Source organism: Mauremys reevesii, linkage group 3, assembly GCF_016161935.1.
Source record: "Mauremys reevesii isolate NIE-2019 linkage group 3, ASM1616193v1, whole genome shotgun sequence".
In the NCBI taxonomy this organism is placed as follows: Eukaryota; Metazoa; Chordata; order Testudines; family Geoemydidae; genus Mauremys; species Mauremys reevesii.
The window spans coordinates 5,521,165-5,546,441 of NC_052625.1; the positions used below are offsets into that span (position 1 = coordinate 5,521,165).

At 43.1% G+C, this 25,277-nt stretch overlaps 1 protein-coding gene across 7 annotated transcripts in view; it reads left to right on the forward strand.

The window, feature by feature from the left end:
• The window catches only part of RALGAPA2 (Ral GTPase activating protein catalytic subunit alpha 2), a 288,164-nt gene that overhangs the window by 152,703 nt on the left and 110,184 nt on the right, over positions 1–25,277 (forward strand). For 6 of the 7 annotated variants that reach the window (XM_039528550.1, XM_039528554.1, XM_039528553.1 and 3 more), the window contains 5 exons: positions 1,361–1,544; positions 8,975–9,746; positions 10,242–10,313; positions 15,118–15,241; positions 20,279–20,434. In XM_039528550.1, the coding sequence (XP_039384484.1) occupies positions 1,361–1,544; positions 8,975–9,746; positions 10,242–10,313; positions 15,118–15,241; positions 20,279–20,434 (1,308 nt within the window). Of the gene's footprint in view, positions 1–1,360; positions 1,545–8,974; positions 9,747–10,241; positions 10,314–15,117; positions 15,242–19,933; positions 19,995–20,278; positions 20,435–25,277 lie in introns of those variants that run through there. The other variant, XM_039528557.1, reaches the window with a different exon arrangement.

Genomic DNA, 25,277 nt, shown 5'->3' on the forward strand with positions numbered 1-25,277 from the left:
GTTGATACTGCTTTTATTTAAAATCAAGATCTGTGATGATAAATAGTTTTGTTTTCATGGCTAATATAGTAGTTTACTGATAAAAAGATAATTTGGAAAGAAAAAGCATTTTCTTTCATTCTTAAAGAATTGGTGAGAATTTAACAATAGACATTATTATATCAATAATATATCATATTTATTACTAATAATAATAATTTGCATTGTACTACCCCAGAAGAGCCCCAGTCTTTGACCAGGGTCCCATTGTGCCACGTGCTGTATGAACACCCAAAAATGATGGTCCATGACCCACAGAACTTATAATCTAAGTATAAGACAAGAGAGAACAGGTGAATTCAAGAGACAGATTGGGAGAGCACCAGGAAACAAAGAGACAATACTGGGCAGCATAATGGGCAACATTCTCAGCACACCAGATTTATATGTGTTGTCAAGTTTTTAGTAGACATCACAGCAAAGGACAGGGTGACCAGACAGCAAGTGTGAAAAATCAGGACGGGGTGGGAGGTAATAGGAGCGTATATAAGAAAAAGACACAAAAATTGAGACTGTCCCTATAAAATCAGGCCATATCGTCACCCTAGCAAAGGAGAGTTTTATGGAGAGGTAATGCAAATGTTTGTGAAGGGCAGCATGGGACAGAAACCCAAAGATGCTTGTTTGAAAATTTAGCAAGTGGATGATAAAGGCTGGTGGCATTGTCATAGTGGAGGCAGGAGTTAACCTCTTGATAGTTTGAGAGGTGATAGGTAGGATAAGGATAAGCCATGAAGGACCTCAAAACGGATGACAAGTAGGATAGTAACGGAGAAGCAAAAGCCAGTGGAGAGATGCAAAGAGAAGAGTGACTTAGTCAAAGCAATGAGATGCGACAATAGTCTTTGCAGCAATTATATGAATTGATGCAAGCAGGGAGAAATGTAATTTGTCAAGGCCAGAAGGGAGAATGTTGTAAATGGAGGTTGTTGGCCTAGTCAAGATACAAAGTGAGGGCCTGGACTAGGGTTTCATTTTAGCAAAGCGATGTAGGAAGAAGCAGCAAGATTTAGGGTATGTCTACACAGCCGACATTAAAGCTCATGGCTGGGTAGTTGCGGCTCCAGCGCTGGGAGAGAGCTCACCTAGTGCTGTAATAAAACCACCTCCGTGAGGGGAATAGCTCCTGTCTACACTGCCACACCCCTGAGCGAAGAATGTTTCAGCACTGTAAGTGGCAGTGTAGACAAGGCCTTAGACATATGCTACAGTGTGTCAGAATGTAACAGCATAGGATCTCATCACGGTATGTCACTTGACTTGATATGTTTTTTTCTACAATTTATTTCTAATACAATTTTCATCTCTTTTCTTCTTACAGGTGTTGCATTGTTGTGTTTATGGCTCAAGCACATATACGCAGCAAAGCCATTACATACTGAGCCTTGCAGATCTCTCATCTAATGACTATGATCCATTTTTGCCATTGGGAAATGTCAAGAATTCTGAGCCAGCACACTCCCATTCCACCCCAGATTTGGGAAATCTACTCACTGTTGTTGAGGGTAAGTAACTCCAAAGAAAATAACTTGAAGATTGCTAGGATTTCAACATTAACAATATGAGGATTTAATAACCTGCTAAGTGGCATTTCTTAGTTGAAAAACATGCTTGTACAGGTAACTCTGAATAATTCTACAGGTATTTTACAGGGAAAGCCATGTGGTTCAACACATTCATAGTCTGGAGTTCACTTATGTTAGGTGTATTCACTATATTAGGAGAATACCAGTGAGGGACCAGAAAATTTCACACACCTCTTGATGCTTACTAAAATGTGTCAAAGCCGGCATTTCTTTGTAGATAAGATAGCAGCCTTGATAAATTATGGCTGCAAATATGTCAAAAGAAAACATAAAGACATCTTCAATATGACTCCAAATGATAAATGTTTACCTCAAGAGCCCTCTTTTAGAAGGGAAAACCATCAACTAGTTAACCACATAAGGAAGTTGATATACTGTTTTGAAACGAGAGAGGGCTGGGAACTCCTAACACATCTGAGCTAGAATGGCAAGAGAGTATATTTTTGTCCCAGTTAAGAAGTCTAATTGAAATTCTCATTTGAAGTCTAGGTGGATAATAGTATTGAGGTAAAGTATATAAAAAATGTTAATTGTGAGTATGCTTTCTATGTGAACTTTAGTTGTTTAGTGATGTATGACAGAGAAGAAGACCTTATCTATTGATTCAAATTTAATTTGCATAAAAATTCTGAAGTTAGATTGAATTCAAATCCTCAGATCAGAGTTTGTTCTGGGTTCCGATGCACAACAGTTTGGGGATAGATTCAAGTCAGCTCTATTTCTGCTGCTTGTCAGAGCATCATGAAAACTTCCCAAAGTCATTAATAGACTGCAGATATATGGTATGGAATTCTTAGGATCTCACAACCTCACAAGATCATTGTAAAGAGGCACAACTGGTAATCCAGTCAATGGAATTTACCGGTAATTTCTTGTGTAATAATAGAGTATTAATACTCACTGTCAGTGGTTCAACTACTAGGATGAACAAAGAAAAAAAAATGTCACTTCTCCCATGTGCCTTTTCTATAGTGAGAAAGTCATAGATATGATGGCATTGGACAATCACTTTTTCTTGTGGCTACGTATACAGAATTAAAACTGACTGAATAAAATTAATTCCAAATCAAATCCTTTTGAGAACTGTGTGGCTAGTCCACTGTGTACCATGTTTGTGGGAAGCTAAATAAGTACAGCATCATCAGTGATCTGATGTTAATGGAATAATATGAAAACTCTCCAAACAGCAATGGCTCTTCACTTTTTACTAAAAATGACTTTAACTTTGTAAATATTGGTTTTAAGGAGAGTCTCACTAGGAACGTTTGAGAGCAGAACTTGGACCTTATCTGATTTATTGAAAACCAAAACATGTCATCCATAGACGCCAGCAAGCTCAATGGTATAAAATTCTAGTAAAGAACTATAAACATGCAGCATTTCTTGGGGATTGTTGCAAGAAAAACTCCTGTGATTGTAATACCTAAAATGGCCAAATAAACATTTTGTAGATGAGAGAGAGAGTCATCTCTCTCACAATATTTTATAGTGAATTTTAGTTCTATGTATGTCACATCATTTGATTCAACCATTTTAAAAAAATCAACTGCTACAAGGATGTATTAACTAAGGGAAAACATCTATTTATGTATTTTGGTCAATATCATTAATTCAAGCATTAGATTAAGAATAACTTCCAGAGTTCAATATTGTTCTAAAAACTTTACATAAATCATTTCACAGAAATATTTTTTACACAGGATTCAGAAACACAGATGCAGTATAAGGATGTGCAAAATAATTCTAGGCCAGGGATAGGCAACCTATGGCATGCGTGCCGAAGGTGGCACACAAGCTGATTTTCAGTGGCACTGCCTGGATCCTGGCCACCGGTCCGAGGGACTCTGCATTTTAATTTAATTTTAAATGAAGCTTCTTAAACCTTTTAAAAACCTTATTTACTTTACATACAACAATAGTTTAGTTATATATTATAGACTTATAGAAAGAGACCTAAAACATTAAAATGTGTTACTGGCACACAAAACTTTAAATTAGAGTGAATAAATGAAGACTCGGCACACCACTTCTGAAAGGTTGTCGACCCCTGTGCTAGACTTTCTATGCCACTTTGAAATACAGTTCTTTCTGTGTTCCATACTGGAACAAATTTTCATCACTACAGCATGTTTTCTTTTTATTTCCCTTGTACCTGCATTTTTAGTTTAACAAAAAGGTTAGAGGCATTAAAACCAATTGCTCTGCACACACTTCTTGCTGAGTGGGTACATTTTGTGAAGAGCAGAAAGATAAAAATAGATGTGAGAAAGATTTGTCATTTTAGGTAGAACAAAATGTTTCTCATCGTGGATATGTTTGTGCCTTATACACTCTTCTATTTTACTGTCATGGGATTTTCAAACTAACGTTAAAAAGGAATTCTTTCTGCTTTTGAAAAATGTTTATGTTATTTACATATGGCTTTTACCTATCACATTATTCATCACTCGTTATAGCTGGCTACAACAATACAATGGGTTTAATCAGGTCAGAGAAAAGAGGAAACACATTACAGTAACAGCTGCTATAGTAGCAACAAGCATTGTAGAAGCAATATTGAGTGTGTATTTTTATTCAAAATATAATAATAGTGTAGGGAGAAAGTAGATTACTAATTTTGCAAGGTAACTATCCAGGATAATTAAAATAAGTTAAATACAAAAAGTTAATTGTTTACAAGATCAATTAAAATTAGTAAAGCTTTCTGTTGTTTGTCTCTCCCACTTCTTTAGTATTCTCAGCATCCACAAGAAAATTAAACATAATCCCCGACAATTTGGAAACCTGACAGCTTGAAATCACTGTCACTATTTTTATATTAATGAAAACCTCAACATTAGGAATATTAAACATATTTATTCTAAAATCCAAAGTTTATGCAGTAAACGGGATTTTTTTTGTCCCTTTTGATTGGATCTTCTGGGGGCTTTGTTGTTGTTGTTGTATAACCAGCAAGCACCAGAGTAATGCCCACCCCTTTCAGCTTTCTTCTGCTTGGCCCTTCAGCTTCTAACCTTGTGTTTACCCACTGCAACATAATGAGAATGTACTTCACTGGGATCGAATACCTGTGTTCATACTCCTTGCCTGAGAATGAGAGGGGAGTTTGTAGGTTCCAGAGCGTCTTTACCCTTCAACACTTCTTCTCGGAGGTGATAAGGGTTTTCTTCTCTTTGAGGGCAGACTGCATGAAACTACCCATACAACAATAGTTGTAACAAAAACAAGGTGTATTAAAAACAGAGAGAAACAGAATTTCAGCAAGAGAAATAGCTTGCTTAACATATCTAGATTTCTAATTCTCATAAACTAGGTAAGGCATTTTCAGCTTAGTTACAGCTTGTGAAAGCAGTCCTCTGTATCTAACCTTTGGTCCTTGTCTCAGCACGGCTCTGCTCACTGTCTGTACCAAGATCCTTGATCCTGGGCAGGTATCTCCACTTTCCAAACCAGTTTTCTCCACCTCAGTCTCACACACTGTAAGGTACCAGATTCATGGCTCATCTTGCAGGAAATAGCCCACTGAGGAGAGGTTTAATATTGAACAATAAAAGCTTAATGACCTAGCTCAGATGCCACTTTCACAGACCTGGTTGTATCTTGTTTTGGTCGGGCCCCTTGTTAAAAGCCCTTAGACAGGTTTTTTGTTCTTTTGTCATGAACTATGAATTATGGACAGAGGCCTGGACACTCTCTTTCACAGCCTGATTCAGCTGACTTTTACAGACACTTATATCCCGTTGCAGTGTTGGGATGAATTTGAAGCCTGTCGGTGATTGATTATGCCCCAATGAAAGAAATGCTGAATACCTGAATAAAAACTTGGAAATAGTCATCTTTCTTTGTAGAGAATGAGGGAGTTAAATGTATTTTTTAATATCTTATGCACCTCAGTATATCAGTTTGATAGTATCCTGTCTGAATGCAAGTTAAATAAAAGGATGCGATAAGGGGGGAAACTACAAGAAATAGCAAGGGTCCTTTGGGAAACTGTAGGGAAATAACCCCTGGCTTGGTGCCCACTAGGTTGGCAAAGTTTACTCTTCCGAGGCCAAACTTAGGATCAAAGAGTATACTAAAACCTTAAAGATGCTGGCCCAGGCTGGAAAGGGAATGCAGGTTTGAGTGGGCTGTCAGCAGCAGTTGGAGTTGTGTTCGTGACAGAGAGAGAGAGAGGGCTTGGCTACACTTGAGAGTTACAGCGCTGGTGGTGGCTTTACAGCGCTGTAACTTACTCCCCGTCCACACTGGCAAGGCACATACAGCGCTGTATCTCCCTGGCTACAGCGCTGCATGTACTCCACCTCGACGAGAGGAATAAAGAGAACAGCGCTGCTGTTGCAGCGCTGGGTGCCAGTGTAAACAGTGATTAATCTTACTACGCTGTAACTGACCTCCGGAACCTTCCCATAATGCTTTTAAGTAAAGATAACACTCTTTGTTTTGTTGTGATTCCTCTCTTTGTTTTGTTGTGAACTCAGGGCTCCCGGAACTGCTTATCTAAAAAACAAACACAGCTCCTGTTTGCAGTGAATGAGCAGAGGCAGGGGGATCCCTTTGGAATGTCCACAGCTGGTGTTTGCTTGAGGAGAGAAGCAGCACGGGGGAGGGGGGGGGTCCGTTTTGGAGCAGCTGCTTATCTGGTCTGTGAGGAAAAAAACAAAGAAGGCTATTTGCATTTAATGAATGAGAGAGGGGTGGGGGAAGGGGTCAGAACTTGCAAGGCAGGAAGCTGACACAGTGTCAGCTCCAAAAATCCACACTCTGTCTCCCCCACACTCCCTGTCACACTCCACCCTACCCCCCTCTTTTGAAAAGCATGTTGCAGCCACTTGAACACTGGGATAGCTGCCCATAATGCACCACTCCCAACACCGCTGCAGATGCTGCAAATGTGGCCACACTGCAGCGCTGGTAGCTGTCAGTGTGGCCACACTGCAGCGCTTTCCCTACACAGCTGTACGAAGACAGGTTTAACTCCCAGCGCTGTACAGCTGCAAGTGTAGCCAAACCTAGAGAGAGCATGCTGCTGCAACAATGCAGACTGTCCCTCCCAGCCCAGAGATGGACGTAATTGGGCTGAATGGAACTTATTACAACTTGCAACGAAAGATCAGGATTTAGGTAATGGGAAATATGCATATAGACCTTTATTGTTTTAACCTTTGATTCGGGTTGCTAGGTACCTTGGCTGAAAGAATAAATAATGCTTTGTCACAGTTTTCCAGAGGAAATGGGCTTACAGGTGCCAAACCCACATGCCAAGTTGGGCCTGTCAGGTTAACATATTTGGTAAGGGAGCTGTAGCCCAGAATCTAGTCCAAGAATGGTAGGATGATGTGGTTCCACCCAAAGTAACGTGCAGGAATCCAGGCTGGTCACCTGGGGGATGCACTGAAGAGGGACTGAAAGGGGTCTAAATCACAGTTCGCCCTGTAACGGTGATGATGATGATCTAGATTATGAACTTGTTTGGACCATAAATTCATTCTGAAGAGTGTGCAACACAGCTAAGAAGTCATGAGCCAATGTCAAATAAGATGAAAGTAAGCTGTTGCTAGTGTGCTATGGCTGGGTTCGTTGCTCCGTGACCCCCTTCTGACAACAAAAATCACTACAGAACCCCAGGAGGGGAGACTGAAGCCAGAGCCCCCCGAGCCCTGCCAAAGCCTGAGCCCACCACCTCAGGTGGGGGGCGGGAAGCCCACAGGCTTCAGCCTCAGGCGGGGGGGTTGGGGCCTGTAACCTGAGCCCCACCACTGAGGGCTGAAGCCCTTGGGCTTGGGCCCTGGGCAGTGGGGCTCAGGCTTCAGCTTCTACCCTAGCAAGTCTAATGCCACCCCTGGAAAACCCATTAAAATGGGGTTGTGACCGACTTTGGGGTCCCAACCCACAGTTTGAGAACCGCTGTACTATGATAGTCAAGATTTAATGAGACTTTAGACTGGAGAAGCAGCAAAGAACATTTGAAAACAATCGTCTGTGTGTTGTGTGTCTGTCTTTGCAGATGTAAAGCACTGTATGCATGATAAGTATTGTTTATTAAGAGGCTTGTCAGTGCTCAGCCCGTAGGAAGGAGGAAACACCTGACAACACTCTTGTAACCTCTTCTTGCAGATGAATGGAATATCATTGATTAGGTCCAGAAAGAGTTGTTTCCAGCCCATTGTGACAGAATGCAGGCAGCTGTTTTCTGTCTTTGAGGGTGGATGGGGCAGTAAAATTAAATGTTCTTGAAGATTCCACTCTTTTTAAAAAAAAAAAAAAAAGAGGGGGGGAATCAGGGGGTTTGTGAAATACAGCTTACACAGACATGAAGAAAAGCTGTGTGTAAGCTCAAAAGCTTGTGTCTCTCACCAAAAGAAGTTGGTCCAATAAAAGATATTGCCTCCGCCACCTTGTCTGTAGTGTCTGGGACCAGCCTGACTACAACAATACTTCGGTAGTGTTCTTTTACATCAAATTTGGCAGTATACAGAGAGAATTCATGATTGCAACTCACCTTGCAAGGAAGACTAGCACTGTCATGAGAAATAGACAAATGCTTTATGATTGATCAGGAAGTGATAGATCAGCTCTGCCTCATTAGATTACAACAATTATTATGTTGTTATAACAATCCATAGCCCACTAACGCCTATTTTTGTCCTGTGATTGTGGTGGTTATTAACAGGCCACTTCACCTTATAATATGTGTTAACTGCTTATGTTAAACAATCTGTTTCACCTTCTATTCAGCTGTGACACTCTGAGTAACTTTCCAAGACCTGAAGAAGAGCTCTTTGTAGCTCGAAAGCTTGTCTCTCTCACCAACAGAAGTCAGTTCAATAAAAAATATTATCTAACCCATCTCGTCTCATCAGATTTCTTTAATGTCCCAACTTCCTTATTGTTAAACACACTCTCGCTCTCTCTGTCTCATATCTGTGGATGAGCTATACTTTGGGGGTTATAAGTAAATACGAGCCTAGAACAGTAGAGATAAGACAACTCTGATGGCCAGTCTCAGGTCAAATTTTTCATAAAATGTTACCAATTTCATTGGATGTCATTGTAGTCTTATACCCAGATAATTACATTTTGAGGGAGATGTGAATTAGAATAAATGTAAAATACCCAAAAGAGAATTTTGAAATCTAAAGATTGTTTGAAAAGGAATGTGAAGTATTTGGTTTTTTTATTTTAAAAAATGTCTCTTTAATGGAAAAATGGATGGCTTAAAAGAAAAAAAATCAATGCAGCCTTATAACCTGCAATGGACTACATATTGATTGAAATGTGTGGGTTCTCATTTTAATTACTCTTTGCTGCTGTGGTTGATTATTATCTTTGTATTGATTGATTTTTAGAAAAAAGAAGAAGAAGCTTGGAATTAATACCTCTAACTGCCCGGATGGTTATGACACATCTAGTAAACCACTTAAGTCACTATCCCCTCAGTGGAGGACCTGCCATTCTTCACAGCCTTATTAGTGAGAATCATGACAACTTTTATGTGGAATCTTCTGAGCTGTCTTCAGAAGTCTTCAGAAGTCCAAACTTGCAGTTATTTGTATTTAATGACAGTACTCTTATATCTTACCTTCAAATTCCTGCAGAAACAACCGTGGATACTGAGCCAGCAGGAGCCCTCTCAGATGTAAGAGTAATTGTCAGAGATATCTCAGGGAAATATTCTTGGGATGGCACAATATTATACGGACCTTTGGAAGGCTGTCTAGCACGTCAGACTGGAAATAATTCATTTGTGGTTTCGGGCAGTCATGAAGGGCAATTTGAGGCCCAGAGAGAGTTCTCTCAAACAGAAGAAGGAGAGGATGCTCTTGACGAATTGCTAGAAAAGATTGGTAATATTAGTCCTGAATGCCTTTTACATCCACAGCTAAAATTAAATGAGCCATCACCACCACCATTTGGTATGAGCCATGATCAAGAGAATGAGATCATAGAAGCCATAATAAGGCAGAGTGCCCAAGAAAAAGAGCATGTACATAAATGCAGCTCCGATTTTGATATGAAAGTAGCCAGTGAAGAAGAACCAAGTTCTGCTGAACCACAAGCACCATTTTATTTCTGTAGGCTGTTGCTAAACGACTTAGGAATGAATTCTTGGGATAGAAGGTAAGAATGTATCTATGAATGTATGTTTGTAATGCTGCTGCTATCTCAAAAAACTGAAGAATTCTTCAGTTTCCCTGTGCTATACTGCCACAATTGTGATTTACAAACATGCTCATGCTGGAGTCCCCTTGATATTAATCAGATGGAGCCACTGGCATAGCATTCTCGAAGAGAAGGGTCCCTGGGTCTGAAATAGCCCAATTTGATTAGCTTCAGGGTAGGCTGCAAAATACCTTTGTTTCCCCAAATATTGGAAGAGAGAGAGAGAGAGAGAACTGTGAGGTTGGTTAGTAGTTGGGAAAAGAGCATTTTTCAGTCTTTTGTTTTGCTGGTTGTTGGTCTATAGGACAGAACTGATGCAGTTTAGTCATAATGCATGGAATTTTTATATGTATATTTTAAGTCATCCTTTTATTTAGCTGTGTGAATTATGAAACTTATATCATATATTCTGTGATGTATTTTCCCTTAAATCTTTGTTTTATGTATCTATAGAAAAAGCTTTCATCTACTTAAGAAAAATTCTAAATTATTGAGAGAGTTGAAAAATCTTGATTCCCGTCAATGGTAAGTGAAACTTACTCAATAGTTCTAATGTTAAAGGCCAGATTTTCAAGGGAGGGCACCACAACGGCATCCCCAAAACTAATCATTCCCAGAAGAAGTTGTCTGTGTTAGCAATGCAAATACTTGTTGGGTATTCAATTCAATGTACTGAGTTTTTGATGAGAGAACCTTGATAGTAAATCAGCCTACTACTGTTTTCCCCAGGCTGTCAGTCCATTTGGGTGACACCCTCTTCACAAGTTGGAAATGAAAAGGTTTCTTGGTTGTGTTTTTTGTTTTTTGTTTTTTTATTGGAGTGAGCAAATTACTTTTGACGTCACTATGTATGAGATTGAATGCAAGTAGCAGAAATATGACTCCTTAAACAAAAATCCTCTTTTTATGCCAGTGTCCATAATGACATAGGTGAAAGGAACTACTGTAACTGTATATTAGCCAAAGAATATTTTCCCAAAGAAGAATTTTCTTCAAAATGATTCATATGACAATAGCAGTCCTCTAAAGAGCAAGCTCAAACCCATCTCTTTAGAACTAGGCAATGGCAGAATAGAGTTCTGAATGTTGTGTACTATTTGCCATTCCTTAAAGTGTGATTTTTTTTTCTTTGAAAAGTGACTGTAAAAATAGCATTGTGGGGCATTATTGTGTCCCAATAATTTTCATAACAAATATGCTCAGTTTACCCCCCAAAAAAACCCTTTTTTACACACCTGGGTTCATCAAATTCAGCTTGGGTTCTGAAAGTCCATAAACATTTTTTTCCTTCTTCTACATCAGTAATTAAGATTCTACAGGCCAAATTATGCCCTCATTAACACCTGGGCAACTCCATTGTCTTCCGTGAGGCTGCACAGATGTAAGTGATTAACCCTGTAATTGTAATTAGGTAATCAGTTTTTTGCTGATGCACAAGAAGAATAGAATCCAGTCCCCACACCCCCTGCACCCCCCAATGGTGTTGACTTTTCAGTGTAATCAGAAATAAAATGATAAAAATTAGTTTTTGCCACTGAAGTAGGATGACATGACTGTATTCCTACAAGAAGCAGATCTGTTGAGTAAAATGGTATGATTTTTATGTAGTAACATTTCAGAGTACACTGCTCTTAATTTGAAGAAAAATTAATTGAACTAACAAGTTCTTCTTCAAGTGATGGTCCCTATGTATATTCCACATGTGGGGTACACATGCATGCCATGCGCCCAAGTCTGGAAGTTCTTCAAAGCAGTGTCCATTGGTCCATACATGTGCAGTAGCTCTCCTTGTGCTCTTGACCAGTGTTATAAAAGGCAGTGAGGGTTAACGCCTCTCCAGTTCCTTCTTACAGCCACATGGCCAGAGTCGGACTCTTGTCCTCCTTCACTTCATTGTATAATCTATTTGTATATAGTTATATTCTTAGATTAGTAGTTAAAAAGTTATAGTATAGTATCGAGTATTTCTTTCTCTCCAGTTTGGGAACCCCTCCCCAATCTGGGACTATGCCCCAAAGCCCTGTGATTCAAAAGTTGCATCTCCTGCCCTTGATCTTTCTCCATCTGTCATGAACATCAACAATGCCTGTGCTGTTTGGGTGAGGCGCATATCTCTGCAAAGTGCAATATTTGCTGCTTCTTCCCACCCAGAACTCAAGAAGCCTTGGAGCTTCTTCTACAGAAGTACCTGATAGAGAAGGCTATGGGGCCCCTCTCCGATCCAGACCAGGGAGACTGGCCTCACTCACCTAGCATGTGCCTTGGAGTGGCGCTGTCAACATCTAAACCCAAGGACTCTCTTCTCGGGCTTCTCATGAGAGTAGAGGGCACTCTTATGAGCGCAAAGACAGATCCCTGTTGAGGACTGTCCATAAGAAATGCATTTCCTCCCCAAAGCAGTCTGGGTTGTGTGAGACGTCGCAAGCGGAACCTAAGTAGCCAGCTCCAATGAAGACCCCCAGATCTGAGGGCAAGATACATAAAAAGAAAGGTCTGCCAATTCCGTTGGTCACCCTGGTACCGAAGCATAAGGATGGACACTTGCCAGTTCTGTCTGAGTGCTGCTCCAAATCCATCGTCGGTACCACCTCGTCCATCTAAAGACTGTCCAATTGTTGTTGATGCATTGGATCCATCAGGCTTAACTGCAGGAACCCATCAGACACCAGGGCATACCAAGACTTATATAATATCGGAGGATATATTCCTCCTTATCCTCAATCTCCACTTCTTTCTGGCCCAGCCCTCCTAAAGCAGGGATTCTCAACTTTTTTCTTTCTAAGCGCCCCACCCCCGCCCCTAACATGCAATAAAAACTTCACAGCCCACCAGTGCCACAACAACTGCTTTTCTGCATACAAAAGCCAGGGACAGCCCGGCATTAGGGGATAGCAAGCAGGGCAGTTGCCTGTGACCCCATGTCACAGGGGCCCCAACAAAGCTACATTGCTCAGGCTTTAGCTTCAGCCCCGGGTGGTGGGGCTCAGGGCCCCAGGCGGTGGACTTGGTCTTTCTGCCCTGGGCTCCAGCGAGTCTAATTCTGACCCTGCTTCGTGGACCCCCTGACAACATCTTGGGTTTAGAGGTTGACAGAATGGTTACGCTCACCATTCTGCCTCGTACAACTTCCCCAGGGATTGCTGATACTGATTTCCTTGGGGTCCCCTGAAACTGACTGATCCCTCTTTCTAGCCTTATTGGGGTCCATTGAATTTTTATGGAAGGTGTCCTAGCCCCCCTCAGGAGTTGTACTGCTTCTCTCCCTCTCACCAGCCAGTTCTGTCAGTGTAGGAGGAGGAAGAGATGGAACCAAATCCGCAGGTACCAACAGTTCCAATGGGTGCCTCTTCATTATCTCCAGATGAAGCAGTCACTCCCTCTTCACCAAATGACCACTGCCATTACCAGGAGCTAGAGGCCAATTACCTACAAATCCCTTTAGAGGCGGTCCAGGACTCTCAACACCAGCTTTTGGACATCTTACAGTTGCAAGGACCAAGTAAGGTGACTAGCCATCAATGAGACCATATTAGAACCAGGTAGTACAATATGGCACACCCCAGCATCCTGTGCCCCAACACCAAAAGGTATTTTGGTGAAGGTATTTTGTTCCTGCAAAAGGGGCTGAATTCTTATTCTCCCATCCTGCCCCTAACTCACTGCTGGTACAGGCAGCTAGGTCATGCTATCAAAGGAGCCACCCCAGTAAATAAAGGCTCTAAGGGATGGGACTTCTTGGGGAGAAAGGTCTTCTGCTCCTCAGGCCTGCAGTTTCCTTAGCTAACTATCTAGCTTTGTTAGCAAAATACGATTTTAATACTTGTTCCAGGCTTGTGGACTTCACAGACAACCTTCCCACAGAGGACAGGGCCCAGTTTCAGTCTCTTGTAGATGAAGGGAAGCTAGTGGCATAGGTATCCTTGCAGGCTGCAATGGATGAAGCAGACATGGCTTCCAGAAGTTTGGTCACTGGTCTAGTCATGAGGAGGGACTCCTGGCTGCAATTATCAGGGTTTTCTAGGGAGGTTCAAACACCATCCAGGACCTCCCCTTTTGGATCTCTTTAATGAGAAAATGAACAAGTCCCTGCACTCATTAAAAATCTTGAAATTGACTCTGTGTTCCCTGGGGATTTATACTCTGACCTTCAAGAGGAAACACCAGAGGCTACTCTATAGACCGAGGCCACATCTCCTCATGCACCTTATTATCAGAGCAGAACTGAACAACCACACAAATGTCAGAAGATTCACGGACCTTGCTTCTCAGCCCATGCTACTGCCATAACCTCTACTCAGTCTCAACCGCAAGCCAGGAATGTCTTTACTCATACCAGTCAAGACATGTGTATCACCACTGATGCCAACCACCTCGTCCCATTACTATTGGGGGGCCATCTTGCATTCTTCGCCCACCAATGGCATAAGATCACTACAAACAGTTGTGTTCTGGAGAGTATCCACAAGGGGTAGTCCATAGAGTTTCTCTCTCTCCCATCTCACACACCCCTTCGGGGACCACTCTCATGAGGTAATTCTTTAACAGGAAGCTGAATCCCTCTTACGCTGAGAGGCAATAGCACACATCCTGCCTCGTTACTATGGGAGAGGATTTTACTCCCTGTATTTCCTAATTCCAAAAAAAGACAGAGGGTGGAGACCCATCCCAGATCTTCAGCAACTCAACATCTTTATTTGAAAACTGAAGTTCTTGATGATTACATTGGCAGGTAAGGAGAAGCAGCTGGCTGCAGCTGTATGGGTATGGGGAGGAGGAGCTCTGCCACTGCTTCCTCCCTCCCCTGGCTGCTAAGACACACAGAGATTTGGGTATGGGCATGCCCCTGCTTGTCCCCGTTTGTGCACACTCCTGATGATGGAAGTTCCCTTCAGCCCTCCCACCCCCAGGGCTACCATTGTGATAGATGCCTTCCTTCTGAGGTGGGGTGCTCACCAGGACAACAAACTGCTCAGGGTTCCTAGACCACACAAGAGGCCAGACTACATATAAACTTACTGGAACTGAGAGTGGTCTGCCTTGCATGCAAGGCCTTTCTTGCTTCAGATCCTGTTGGATTGCGGTAAGAGGAGGAACTGGAGAGACGTCAATACATACTTTCTCATACCTTTGGGTGGGAGCATGAGAGCTACTGTGTATGCGTGGGCCAACAGGCATTGCTTTGAAGAACTTCCAGACTTGGGTGTTTGGTGCGCACGTGTGCCCCCCGCTTGGACTACGGTTAGGGACACATCTCAAGGAACCTCCAGTTACAGTAAATAACCTCCACATTTTAAAATGAACTTAGATTTCTTGTTACCTCTAATTGCAGCCGTGAAACTCACAAGATTGCAGTGTTTTACATTGCAGAAGGACAAGAGGACAAATGCTCAATATTGTCCAATGCAAGAGGAAGCCAAGCATATGAAGATTTTGTTGCTGGATTGGGCTGGGAGGTAATAGTAACAAATATAGGCAAACTTCAAATGTATTTGTAGGGATGTTGAAATCAACATTTTAAGAATGTGTAAATTATACATTAGCTACACATATTTAAATTTTCAAAACTGGAGAAATAATTTAAACTTACATACTGCTTGATATTTGGCAAAAGTTCATTTAAAAAAATGCTGAGCAGTATACAAAGCAGAATCCTGACAGTATGTTAAGCACTCCCTTCCACATGTAAACTGAAATATTTTAGAAAATAGTTTCTAAAAAAAGGAGGCTAAAAGTACTAATTTCAATTAAGTTTATTTTTTTATATATGTGTATATTCATAGTTTATTCAGTTGTGAAATATTTCTTACCGTCAGGTGTTTCAGGGGGCTGCGCTGAAGGGAGCAACCTGAATGCAACTTTCCATTAACTTTTTAAGAAAGAAAGAGAGAAATTTGCTTTAAATTATTGGAGGAATTACTGTCGGAGCAGCTTGTGTTACATTTGACATGTTTTAGAACAAAACAAGTTTTCTCCTGTATCCCATAGGTCAGGCCAGACAGTGGTTTGTTGTTTTTCCTCCTATCTGCAGATGGAGATGGAGAAACAAAATAATAATGTAATAGCTGCCCTAAGAAAGGCTAGTTTGAGCTCAGCTAAACCCATTCATTTTCCATCTACAGCCATGTCTGGATCAACTCTGGTTTTAGCTATTTGTAATTTATTTTTATCTTCCCTTTGTTCTGAGATGGTTTGTTTTCCATTGGAGGTATAAATGGGCTAGTGGAGAACATTTCCACTGGAAAATGGTTCCAGTTATTTTCTTCTGTTCTGTCATTTGCGCCACAGAACACTATATGGAAAAACTGTCCACCATTTGTGGGAACTTCATGGTACCCTATTCTAGGTTCTCCCATTTCCCTTCCTAGATTTTCACAAACACGAACTCCACTCATCAGATCACTGAGTCCTGAAAAGGAATTTCTCTACTTTAGGTAACACATCTTAAATTTAATCCCTTTCTTGTGTCCAAAGACTTGCTTGAATGATAAATTAATCAGGAGAGGCTGAAAACCTGCTGATTGTTGGGACAGTGACCCAAGTCCCACCAGAGAGGGTATCATGTGGTTTTTGTAGTCTCCAAAGTCTCATTGGGGTTCTGAACTCCTTTTCCTGGCTGGTTCTTTCCTCATCTCATGACTGAAGTCAGTGATTCCAGCAGTGAACCTGGAAGTGTGTCTCTATGCCCTGGATCTCCAGGATGTAAATTGATACACTCCCATTATCTGTTTCTCTACATTTTTGTCTTGTGGTCAATATTAATAATATTAATAGGTCAATAAAGCTCTAGAGTTTGGTCTAGCCATTGACCCCCAGACTTCCATCAAAGTGATGGTGATGTTAGCTGTTACTCATTAGCGGGAGAACCTCTTTACACATCTTTCTGTGGAAGACGTACTCATCTGAGTTACATTCTGAGACCAGATATTCCAAGAGGTATTGTCTGATCCTTACTGTTATCCCAGCGTGAAGTTATAGTCCAAGAAATCCTTTACCCCTATCCTGACTCAGTACTCACTGTGGCAAACTGTTCTTCCTAAAGCCTTGAGTCAGTAGGCTTTCAGAGATCAGATTTCTGCTCTTGCAGAGGCCTACTTCAAAGTTCATGTTGCTTTGCCTAGAAAGCTTGCATACTACAGAGACTAGAACTCAATAAACAACCTCAATAAATAGATCCATCTATTAGTGGGCTCACTTCCACAAGTACTCTCTCCAGCTCTGACTCATGAGATTTCTGTACCCATTAGAGCTGCTACTCTCTTTCACTAGACCTGAACTTATCCTGGGCTGTTGACTGTGAAAGGATATTTTCTATTATGGGTCATCTGTAGCTTCTTGACCTGTACTGCTCACTTTTGTCACAAAGTAGCATAAGGCTGCCCGATTAAATCAGAGAGCTCCTAACTGTCTGGGAACTAAGGACCTGATTTTCAGAGGTGTTGAGAACCCACTGATCCAGTGGAATTGAATGAGAGCTGTGGATGCTTAGCACCTCTGAAACTAAGGCCACTGGCCAGTGTAGTTTGTCCTTCTTCATTTCAGCTGTGATCTAAAAGGCAGAGTGGTGAAGATAAACATGACCATGGTCACTTGCATTTTCACATAGTCTCGAAAAAGGAATTGCAGAGCAGACTGGCTACGCCTCCGTCAGACCCATTAAGGGGAACCACAGATCGAGGTATTCTCCTTATATGACAGCTATGGGCATTTGCCCCACAGGGACCTAAATATTATACCAGAAAATGGGAAGGTACAGAAGCTCCTCTTCTGCTGTCCACCTTTTGAATGAGGATGATGCTCTTGAGGTCGATGCCTTGTACCATCTACATGCCACAGGTAGTACATCTTTTCTCTTTCCCTGCTAATGGAAAAGTTACATTAGAAGGTGTTGAGATCCTAGGCCAGTGGCATCCCAGTATTCTTCATTTGATCCAGGGCACCTTGATGCAATATACCACTTCATCCATTCAGGGTATTTCTCTGCTGCAGCTGGAAGTATGCCTTCCAGCTCAAATAGACAGACATGTGTTAGCACAGCTGCGCTAGAGTGCTAAAAGTAGCAACAAGAAAGGCCAGTAGAGTCTCACCCAGAAGTGATCCTATTCCATAAAGGAAATTATGGTCAGAAAATTACTCTCCAAAAATGGAATCCTCTTTTCAACAGAGCTGCTCCATGTGTTTAGTCTTACTCTCCTTGCTTCAGTGAGAAAAGTACATTTTTACAGCAGTTTACTCTTGTTAGCCCTGCAGAGTCACTGCAGCGATGAGAAGAGTGAGGTGGATTCTGTTCTGGATCACACATCATCAGGGGCGGCTCTAGAAATTCCACCGCCCCAAGCAGGGCGGCGCGCTGCGCCGCTCGCACCGCCCTTCCCCGGTCCCGCGGCCGGGGCAGAAGTGCCTGCGGACGGTCCCGTGGTCCCGCGGCTCCGGTGGAGCATCCGCAGGCACGCCTGCGGGAGCTCCGTCCGAACCACGGGACCAGCGCACCCGCCGCAGTCATGCCTGCGGGAGCTCAAGCGGAGCCGCGGGAAGAGGGGACCCTCCGCAGTCATGCCTGCGGCAGGTCCGCTTGTCCCGGGGCTCCGGTGGACCTCCTGCAGGCGTGACTGCGGAAGGTCCGCCGGAGCCAAATGCCGCCCTGCCAGGACAATGCCGCCCCACGCGCCTGCTTGGCGCGCTGGGGTCTGGAGCTGGCCCTGCACATCAAGAGGATTGTTAATTAAGGTCCAACTGCATGGCCATAGTCTGACCTCATGTACACTGTGCAATCCTACTGAGGTGCAACTGAAGGCAGAATTTGACCTAGGGGATCCATAATGCTAGTGATAATGCATGAAACAGTAAAGAGAACCTAGCTTAACTTTCAGCTCAGAGGCTGAGTCTGCATGGCTAACAGAAAAAAACAACTTTCAACATGTAAGGTAAGCAAACTTGAACCGTTTCCTTTTAGATCAGAACCAAAGGCAGTAAGACAATAAATAAGCCAAGGCTCTGCTCCCTTCCCAACTGTTCATACTCCCTTTCGATCTGAACCTGGTCTTATATGCCCTCCTGTGTTTTCTCTACAAGCCTGTAAGACAAGTCTCCAAAAGATTCTCCACCCTTCAGACAATTTTTCTAGAGGCCAATAGTTCAGCTAAGAGAATGGAAGATCTTCAGGTCCTTCCCTTCAAAGATCTTTACTGAATCTTTAATCAAAATGCAATGATAACCAAATTGGCCCCTCACTAATTCCTTTCCCATGATTCTTTCCCTGACAGATTGGCTGAAGCGAGTCCTTCCTTTTCTCTGTTCCTTTCTAAATAATGAGAATTACTGCATACCTTTAACGTAAAGAAGAAACTGGGGGTCAGGTTTAAAAAAGCCCTAGAAGCAGTCATCTGACCTTTTGTTCATCTTACAGCAGTAGAGGGAGTTGAAGGACTTAATCGCCAGATACACCTCTGAGTCATTCTCTCACCTCTGTGGTCTAAAGCAGGTATCACCTTCCAGCCATCAGAGCCCACTCTAACAGGGTTTTAGCCATCTCACAGGCAGAAGGATGCTTTCCTTTTAGAACTCTGCAGGGCTGTAAACCTAGTTATTCTGACATCGTTTCTCTTGCCACTGCCAGTTTGGCATGCCTGCAAGGAAGCCCTGTATAATGTGGTCTGTTGAATGTTGTTACAGTAATGCCTATAGTGATATTGCCATTAAAGTTCCCACTGTCTGCACTGACCCATAGTATAGAAGAGAGAACAGATAGTTCTGTTGCCCTAATTTTAGCTTCTCTTTTTAATGGGTCAGCCCAGATTGCTGAGCTGTGGAGTGGAAACTCTGACTCCCCTTTGCCCTTTAAAGTGTGATTTTACAGTTCTAAAGGTTTTCTAAGACTGAAGCAGTAGTGAGCATCTATGCTTATAGATATTTATATTTTTTACCAAATTGTAATGGCAACCACACTTAGTGAGAGAGGCTCTTTTTTTCACCTATGGTTTCCCTGTTTGTGTTTTCTCCATATTGGACATTGATTTTTCATTAAGGGTACATGGGTGTGGTTCACTACTCTGAGGTTTCTTGAACTGCTTTGCTCAAACTGAATTAGCCAGAATGAAGGAGCCTAGTGTTAGAGAACTATTTTAATCCCTCTTGTCATTTGCTACTAGAAAGATGTAATACCAATTGTCTGTAATGACCCACTAAAGACTAAAATAAACTATATTACAGGTAAGCAAATCACCTTGTCTCCAGTATGACTGTCTAGTTATTATTTTAGAAATGTTTCTTTTTAGCAGCTTACAGATACAGAAACGGAAAGCTGGTGTATCCTAAAATGTTGTACAAAGAACCCCCCCCCACCCGCAGAAAATTAAAGCCTTAACACTTTAAATATATACGGCCCCACCCCCCCACACACACCCCATTGATCATCTATGCTATAATATCCTTTAAATGTGGCTCAGTACGGAGAAGGTTTTTTTCCTTATTGTTTTCCCTTTTATATCAATAAGGTTGATCTTTCAACACATTGTGGATTTATGGGTGGTCTGCAACGTAATGGCAGCACAGGACAAACAGCACCGTATTATGCTACCTCTACTGTGGAAGTCATTTTTCATGTTTCCACAAGAATGCCGTCAGATTCAGATGATTCACTGACCAAAAAGGTAACTCATTTATATCATTTACTATGATACTCATTTTTAAGATAGTAGTAGTACATTATTTTGAAATACAGGACTTAATCTTCATATGCTCAAATCAAAACTTGAATGGAACATAAATTGTACTATGTATGCAAGCCCCTCTTTATTCTGCAGCACATGGGAGTTAAATTCTGCAGCTAGATCCCTCGAATTAAGTGCCTTGTGAACATTGGATTCTGCATTTCCGTGGCAGCATCAAATACCATTATTAGTAATAATAATAGCAATCATTTTATTTCATTTGCTTCACTGCCAAAACCTTCAGAGTTCAGTACAATAGAATAAAAACACATGCAATATAACGTGATAAAATATCATTCTCTTAAAATACAAACATGGATGAATAAATGAGCGATCAAGTCTAATAAAGGAAAAGAAAAGGAGTGAAAGAAAAGTGATGAGTTATAGTAGCAAAAATCACCAACTGACTTCAATTTAAAACCATAATTGGATCATTCACAAACCAAACAAGCAATCTCAGCTCCAAAGGATGGCCAGAACCCAGACAGGAACCAACTCAGAATTTTGTTGATATCCAGCTACTTTTTTGTTTAAGATTGAGCAGTAACTGGCGGGCACTCCAGAATTCAGAGAGATTTTGGACAGGAGGCAAACTTCTGCGTGGTTTAAGAATGGTCGGCACCCTACCCTCGTAAAGTGAATTGTTAAGATCTATCAGTAATGGCACCATAGCTACCTCATTTGCTTTAAAATACGGTTGTGCCCTGAGAAATAACTGTTAAATGTCATTGTGAGGTGCCATATTCATTGACACGTTGATTTCCATATCACATTTGCTTAGTTAACATTAAAAAGATGGAATTTCTGCCTACCAGCCCTGCAAACTCATCCTGTTTTTGTTAGTCAAGCTGTGTCTTTTCCTTTTCCCATAATACTTGTAATAAAGATCCTGCAGGTCTTCATTCACACCTATGCAATCTCATTGCCTTCAGATCATATCTTCACTGGGGTCTGTGAGATTTGGTTCTAGCAATGATAATAGATATAAAATAAGGTTCACAGTGAAACCAATGAGCTGATGGTTTGAGCCTGAGTATCTGTGATATCCAAACCAGCTCCAAAGACAAGGATGAATATACAGCAAGCCCTGTTGGAGCTTTCCTCATCCTCACGGTAAAATCCAAGGTGTCCATTTCTTCAAATCTGACTTGCTGATCCATATGATCTGATATCAGTATAAACATTGAAATCCCCCAAAACAATAAGCCACTGGAACTCCATCAGCAATACGCAGACAAGCTCAGAGAACTGAGCTATGAAATCCCACATTTAGAAGTCTATATGCCAAAGGAACCAGATAGGGCTATGTACTTAAATAAACATGTCCATGTGACTCTCTCATGCCGCTCAATCAGAAGAAAAATGTTATAGTTGCCCTCACACACACCTTTTTTTCGGGACATGAGTCAATACCTGACCGGAACAAATCATGAAAAGATTGGGTTTATCGTGTCAGCCAAGCAGGAGTGAGAGAGAGAGAGATGCGAGATCTGGGTGATGCTCTCAAATAAGATCATGACATGTATCTGCCATATTCACAACAGGACTGATGTTACCCATCCAAATGTTCATGTAGGAGGAATCCATGGCCTGGTCTACACTACGACTTTAGGTCGAATTTAGCAGCATTACCTCGATTTAACCCTGGACCCGTCCACACAACGAAGCCCTTTTTTTCAACTTAAAGGGCTCTTTAAATCTATTTCTTTACTCCACCTCCAACAAGGGGATTAGCACTGAAATCGGCCTTGCCGGGTCGAATTTGGGGTAGTGTGGACGCAATTTGACAGTATTGGCCTCCGGGAGCTATCCCAGAGTTCTCCATTGTGACCGCTCTGGACAGCGCTCTCAACTCAGATGCACTGGCCAGGTAGACAGGAAAAGGCTTGCGAACTTTTGAATTTCATTTCCTGTTTGGCCAGCGTGGCGAGCTGATCAGCGCAGGTGACCATGCAGAGCTCATGCAGAGCTCATCAGCATTATGTGCACATTGCCGGGGCACATTGCCTGGCCTGCACTTTGTGAGAAGTCTGTGACCATGTCTATGTCCTCATCACTCTCGTCACCACGCTGCCGTCGCCTCCTCGCCTAGTTTTGCGCAAAATAATTGTCTGCCATTGCACTGATGGAGGGAGGGGCGACTGACAACATGGCTTACAGGGAATTAAAATCAACAAAAGGGGTGACTTTGCATCAAGGAGAAACACAAACAACTGTCACACAGAATGGCCCCCTCAAGGATTGAACTCAAAACCCTGGGTTTAGCAGGCCGTTGATTTCACAAAACAAATTGGGTCAATTTCTTGTTTTGATCCACTCCATCTATCTTTTACGTCTTAGGCTGGCAGCAGACAGTGCAGTATGACTGCTAGCCATCGTCATCTCTTGGGTGCTCGGCAGAAGATGGGAATGACCTGGCTGAGTCACTCCCATGTCTGCCCAGGCGCCCCTGACCGATCACACCGAGGTCGGCTAAAAGAGCACCCAGGAATACGATGACAATGGCTACCAATCGTAATGCACCGTCTGCTGCCAAAAGGCAATGAGCTGCTGCTGTGTAGCAATGCAGTCCCACATCTGCCAGCACCCAGGAGACGTAGGGTGACGGTGAGCTGAGCAGGCTCCATGCTTGCCGTGGTATGTTGTCTGCTCAGGTAACCCAGGAAAAAAGGTGCAAACGATTGTCTGCCGTTGTTTTCACAGGGGGGGGGGCCTGACGACATGTACCCAGAATCACCCGCGACACTGTTTTTGTCCCATCGGGCATTGGGATCTCAACCCAGAATTCCAATGGGCAGCGGAGAATGTGGGAACTGTGGGATAGCTACCCACAGTGCAATGCTCCGAAAGTCGACGCTAGCCTTGGTACCGCCGACTTAATGCACTTAGAGCATTTTGTGGGGGATGACACACAATCGACTGTATAAAAATGATTTATAAAAAAAGACTTCTATAAATTCGACCGAATTTCGTAGTGTAGACATACCCCATGTTTCCATCTTAAATCAGTGGAGAAGAATGTCAAGACCACAAAGGAGTTTTATATGCCTTTTTTTACTCCTTCCTTTCCCTGTCATAACTTCCCAACAGGAGTTGAGAAAGAGAAGAGAGATTTATATATTGTGGCATTAAAATCTCATGTTTTGAGTCATTTTCATTCATTTGATGCTGCTACAGAAATATCCAATGCTATTTAAAAAAAAAAAAAACTTGTATAATGGAGAGGCGAGAATCATAGTGTGCTGCCACTCAAGGATGAGAGAAGGGTAGCAGTCTCTTTCTCTCTTTCCCTCTGCTTCCACCAGGCAGATTCTCAATGACACTTTATTCTGCGTGAAAACGTGTGGCTTGTAGGCCAGTAACTCTATTTTCATATCTGTATTCTTTTCTCTAGTCTTTCTGCCTGTCTCCATTCAGAAGAATCAAAGTGCTAATCATCTTGCTTATGTTGCAAATCCAAGAGTATAACAGAAAGTCTTACCTCTGCTGGCCAAGGAAGCATCCTGTGAATACTGCAGTTGTACAGTGGGCTGTATATTCTATGGTTGTGGAATTACAGTCTGATGCAGTAACTCCACCTAAATATTTCATTCTTCTTCGAGTGATTGCTCCTATGCATTCCAGTTAGGTGTGCGCGCCGTGCGTGCACGGCATCTCGGAACTTTTTTACCCTAGCAACACCGGCGGGCCGGCTGGCGCCCCCTGGAGTGGCGCCGCTATGGCGCTAAATATAAACCCCAGCCGGCCCGTCCGCTCCTCAGTTCCTTCTTACCGCCCGTGACGGCCAGTTGGAACTGTGGAGTGCTCTTCGTTCTCCACGATCCCTAGCGTTCACATCTCTCTTGTATATAGTTAGTTTTGTAGTTAGTTTTACAGTTTTCGTAGTTAGTTAGTGTATATAGATAAGGTGAAAGGGGGGGGTCTTCCCCTTTTACCTCACCCGGTGCGGGCTCATGCCCAAGGCACCGGGCTTTAAGCCCTGCGCGGCGTGCCAGAAGCCTATGCCCATCGGGGACCCGCACGACGCCTGTCTCCGTTGCCTGGGCGAAGGGCACAGAACCGACAAGTGCTCGATCTGCTCGACCTTTAAACCGCGGACCCGAAAAGAGCGGGATATCCGCCTTAAGCAGATCCTCATGGAAGCGTCGCTTCAACCACCGGCACCGTCCGCGCCGGCACCGCGAACTGCCTCGGTGCAGAGTGCACCAGCGGCACCGAGCCGCTCCACCTCCGCGGCTCCACCGGTGCAGAGGGCGGCTGGGAAGTCGCGGCACCGCTCTCTTTCGCCTCAGAAGAAGCAGAGACTGGCGAAGGCGCTAGCTCAAGTCCGCTCGGAGGACTCTGCAAGAGCGGTTGCTCAGCCGGCGGCCCCCGTTGTGCCCGTGCACAAGCCGTGCACCGGGCCCTTGACTCCGGCGCCGCAAGGCCCGTCGAGTCCGGCGCCGCCACGCTCCCCGGTACCATCCGCGGTTGAGCCCCGGCTACCATCAACGCCGGAGACTTTCACCTCTGCAAGGGACCTGATCCACCTCATAGAGGCACCAGGCCTCTGGCCCCCGGCACCGCCGGTGCGGGCCATCGTTTCGGCAGGGAAGCCGGCTAGAATGACCCGGCCGCCGTCCCTGGACGGGCAGCATGGACGACGCTCTCGGTCCCGATCCCGTTCCCGGTCGCGTGGCAGGTCTCCATCTAGGCGCTCGCGATCCCGGCGCCGCTCGCCTGTGCGGTACCGGTCGCAGTCCCGGTACCGATCGTCATCGTGGTACCGGTCGTACTCCCGACG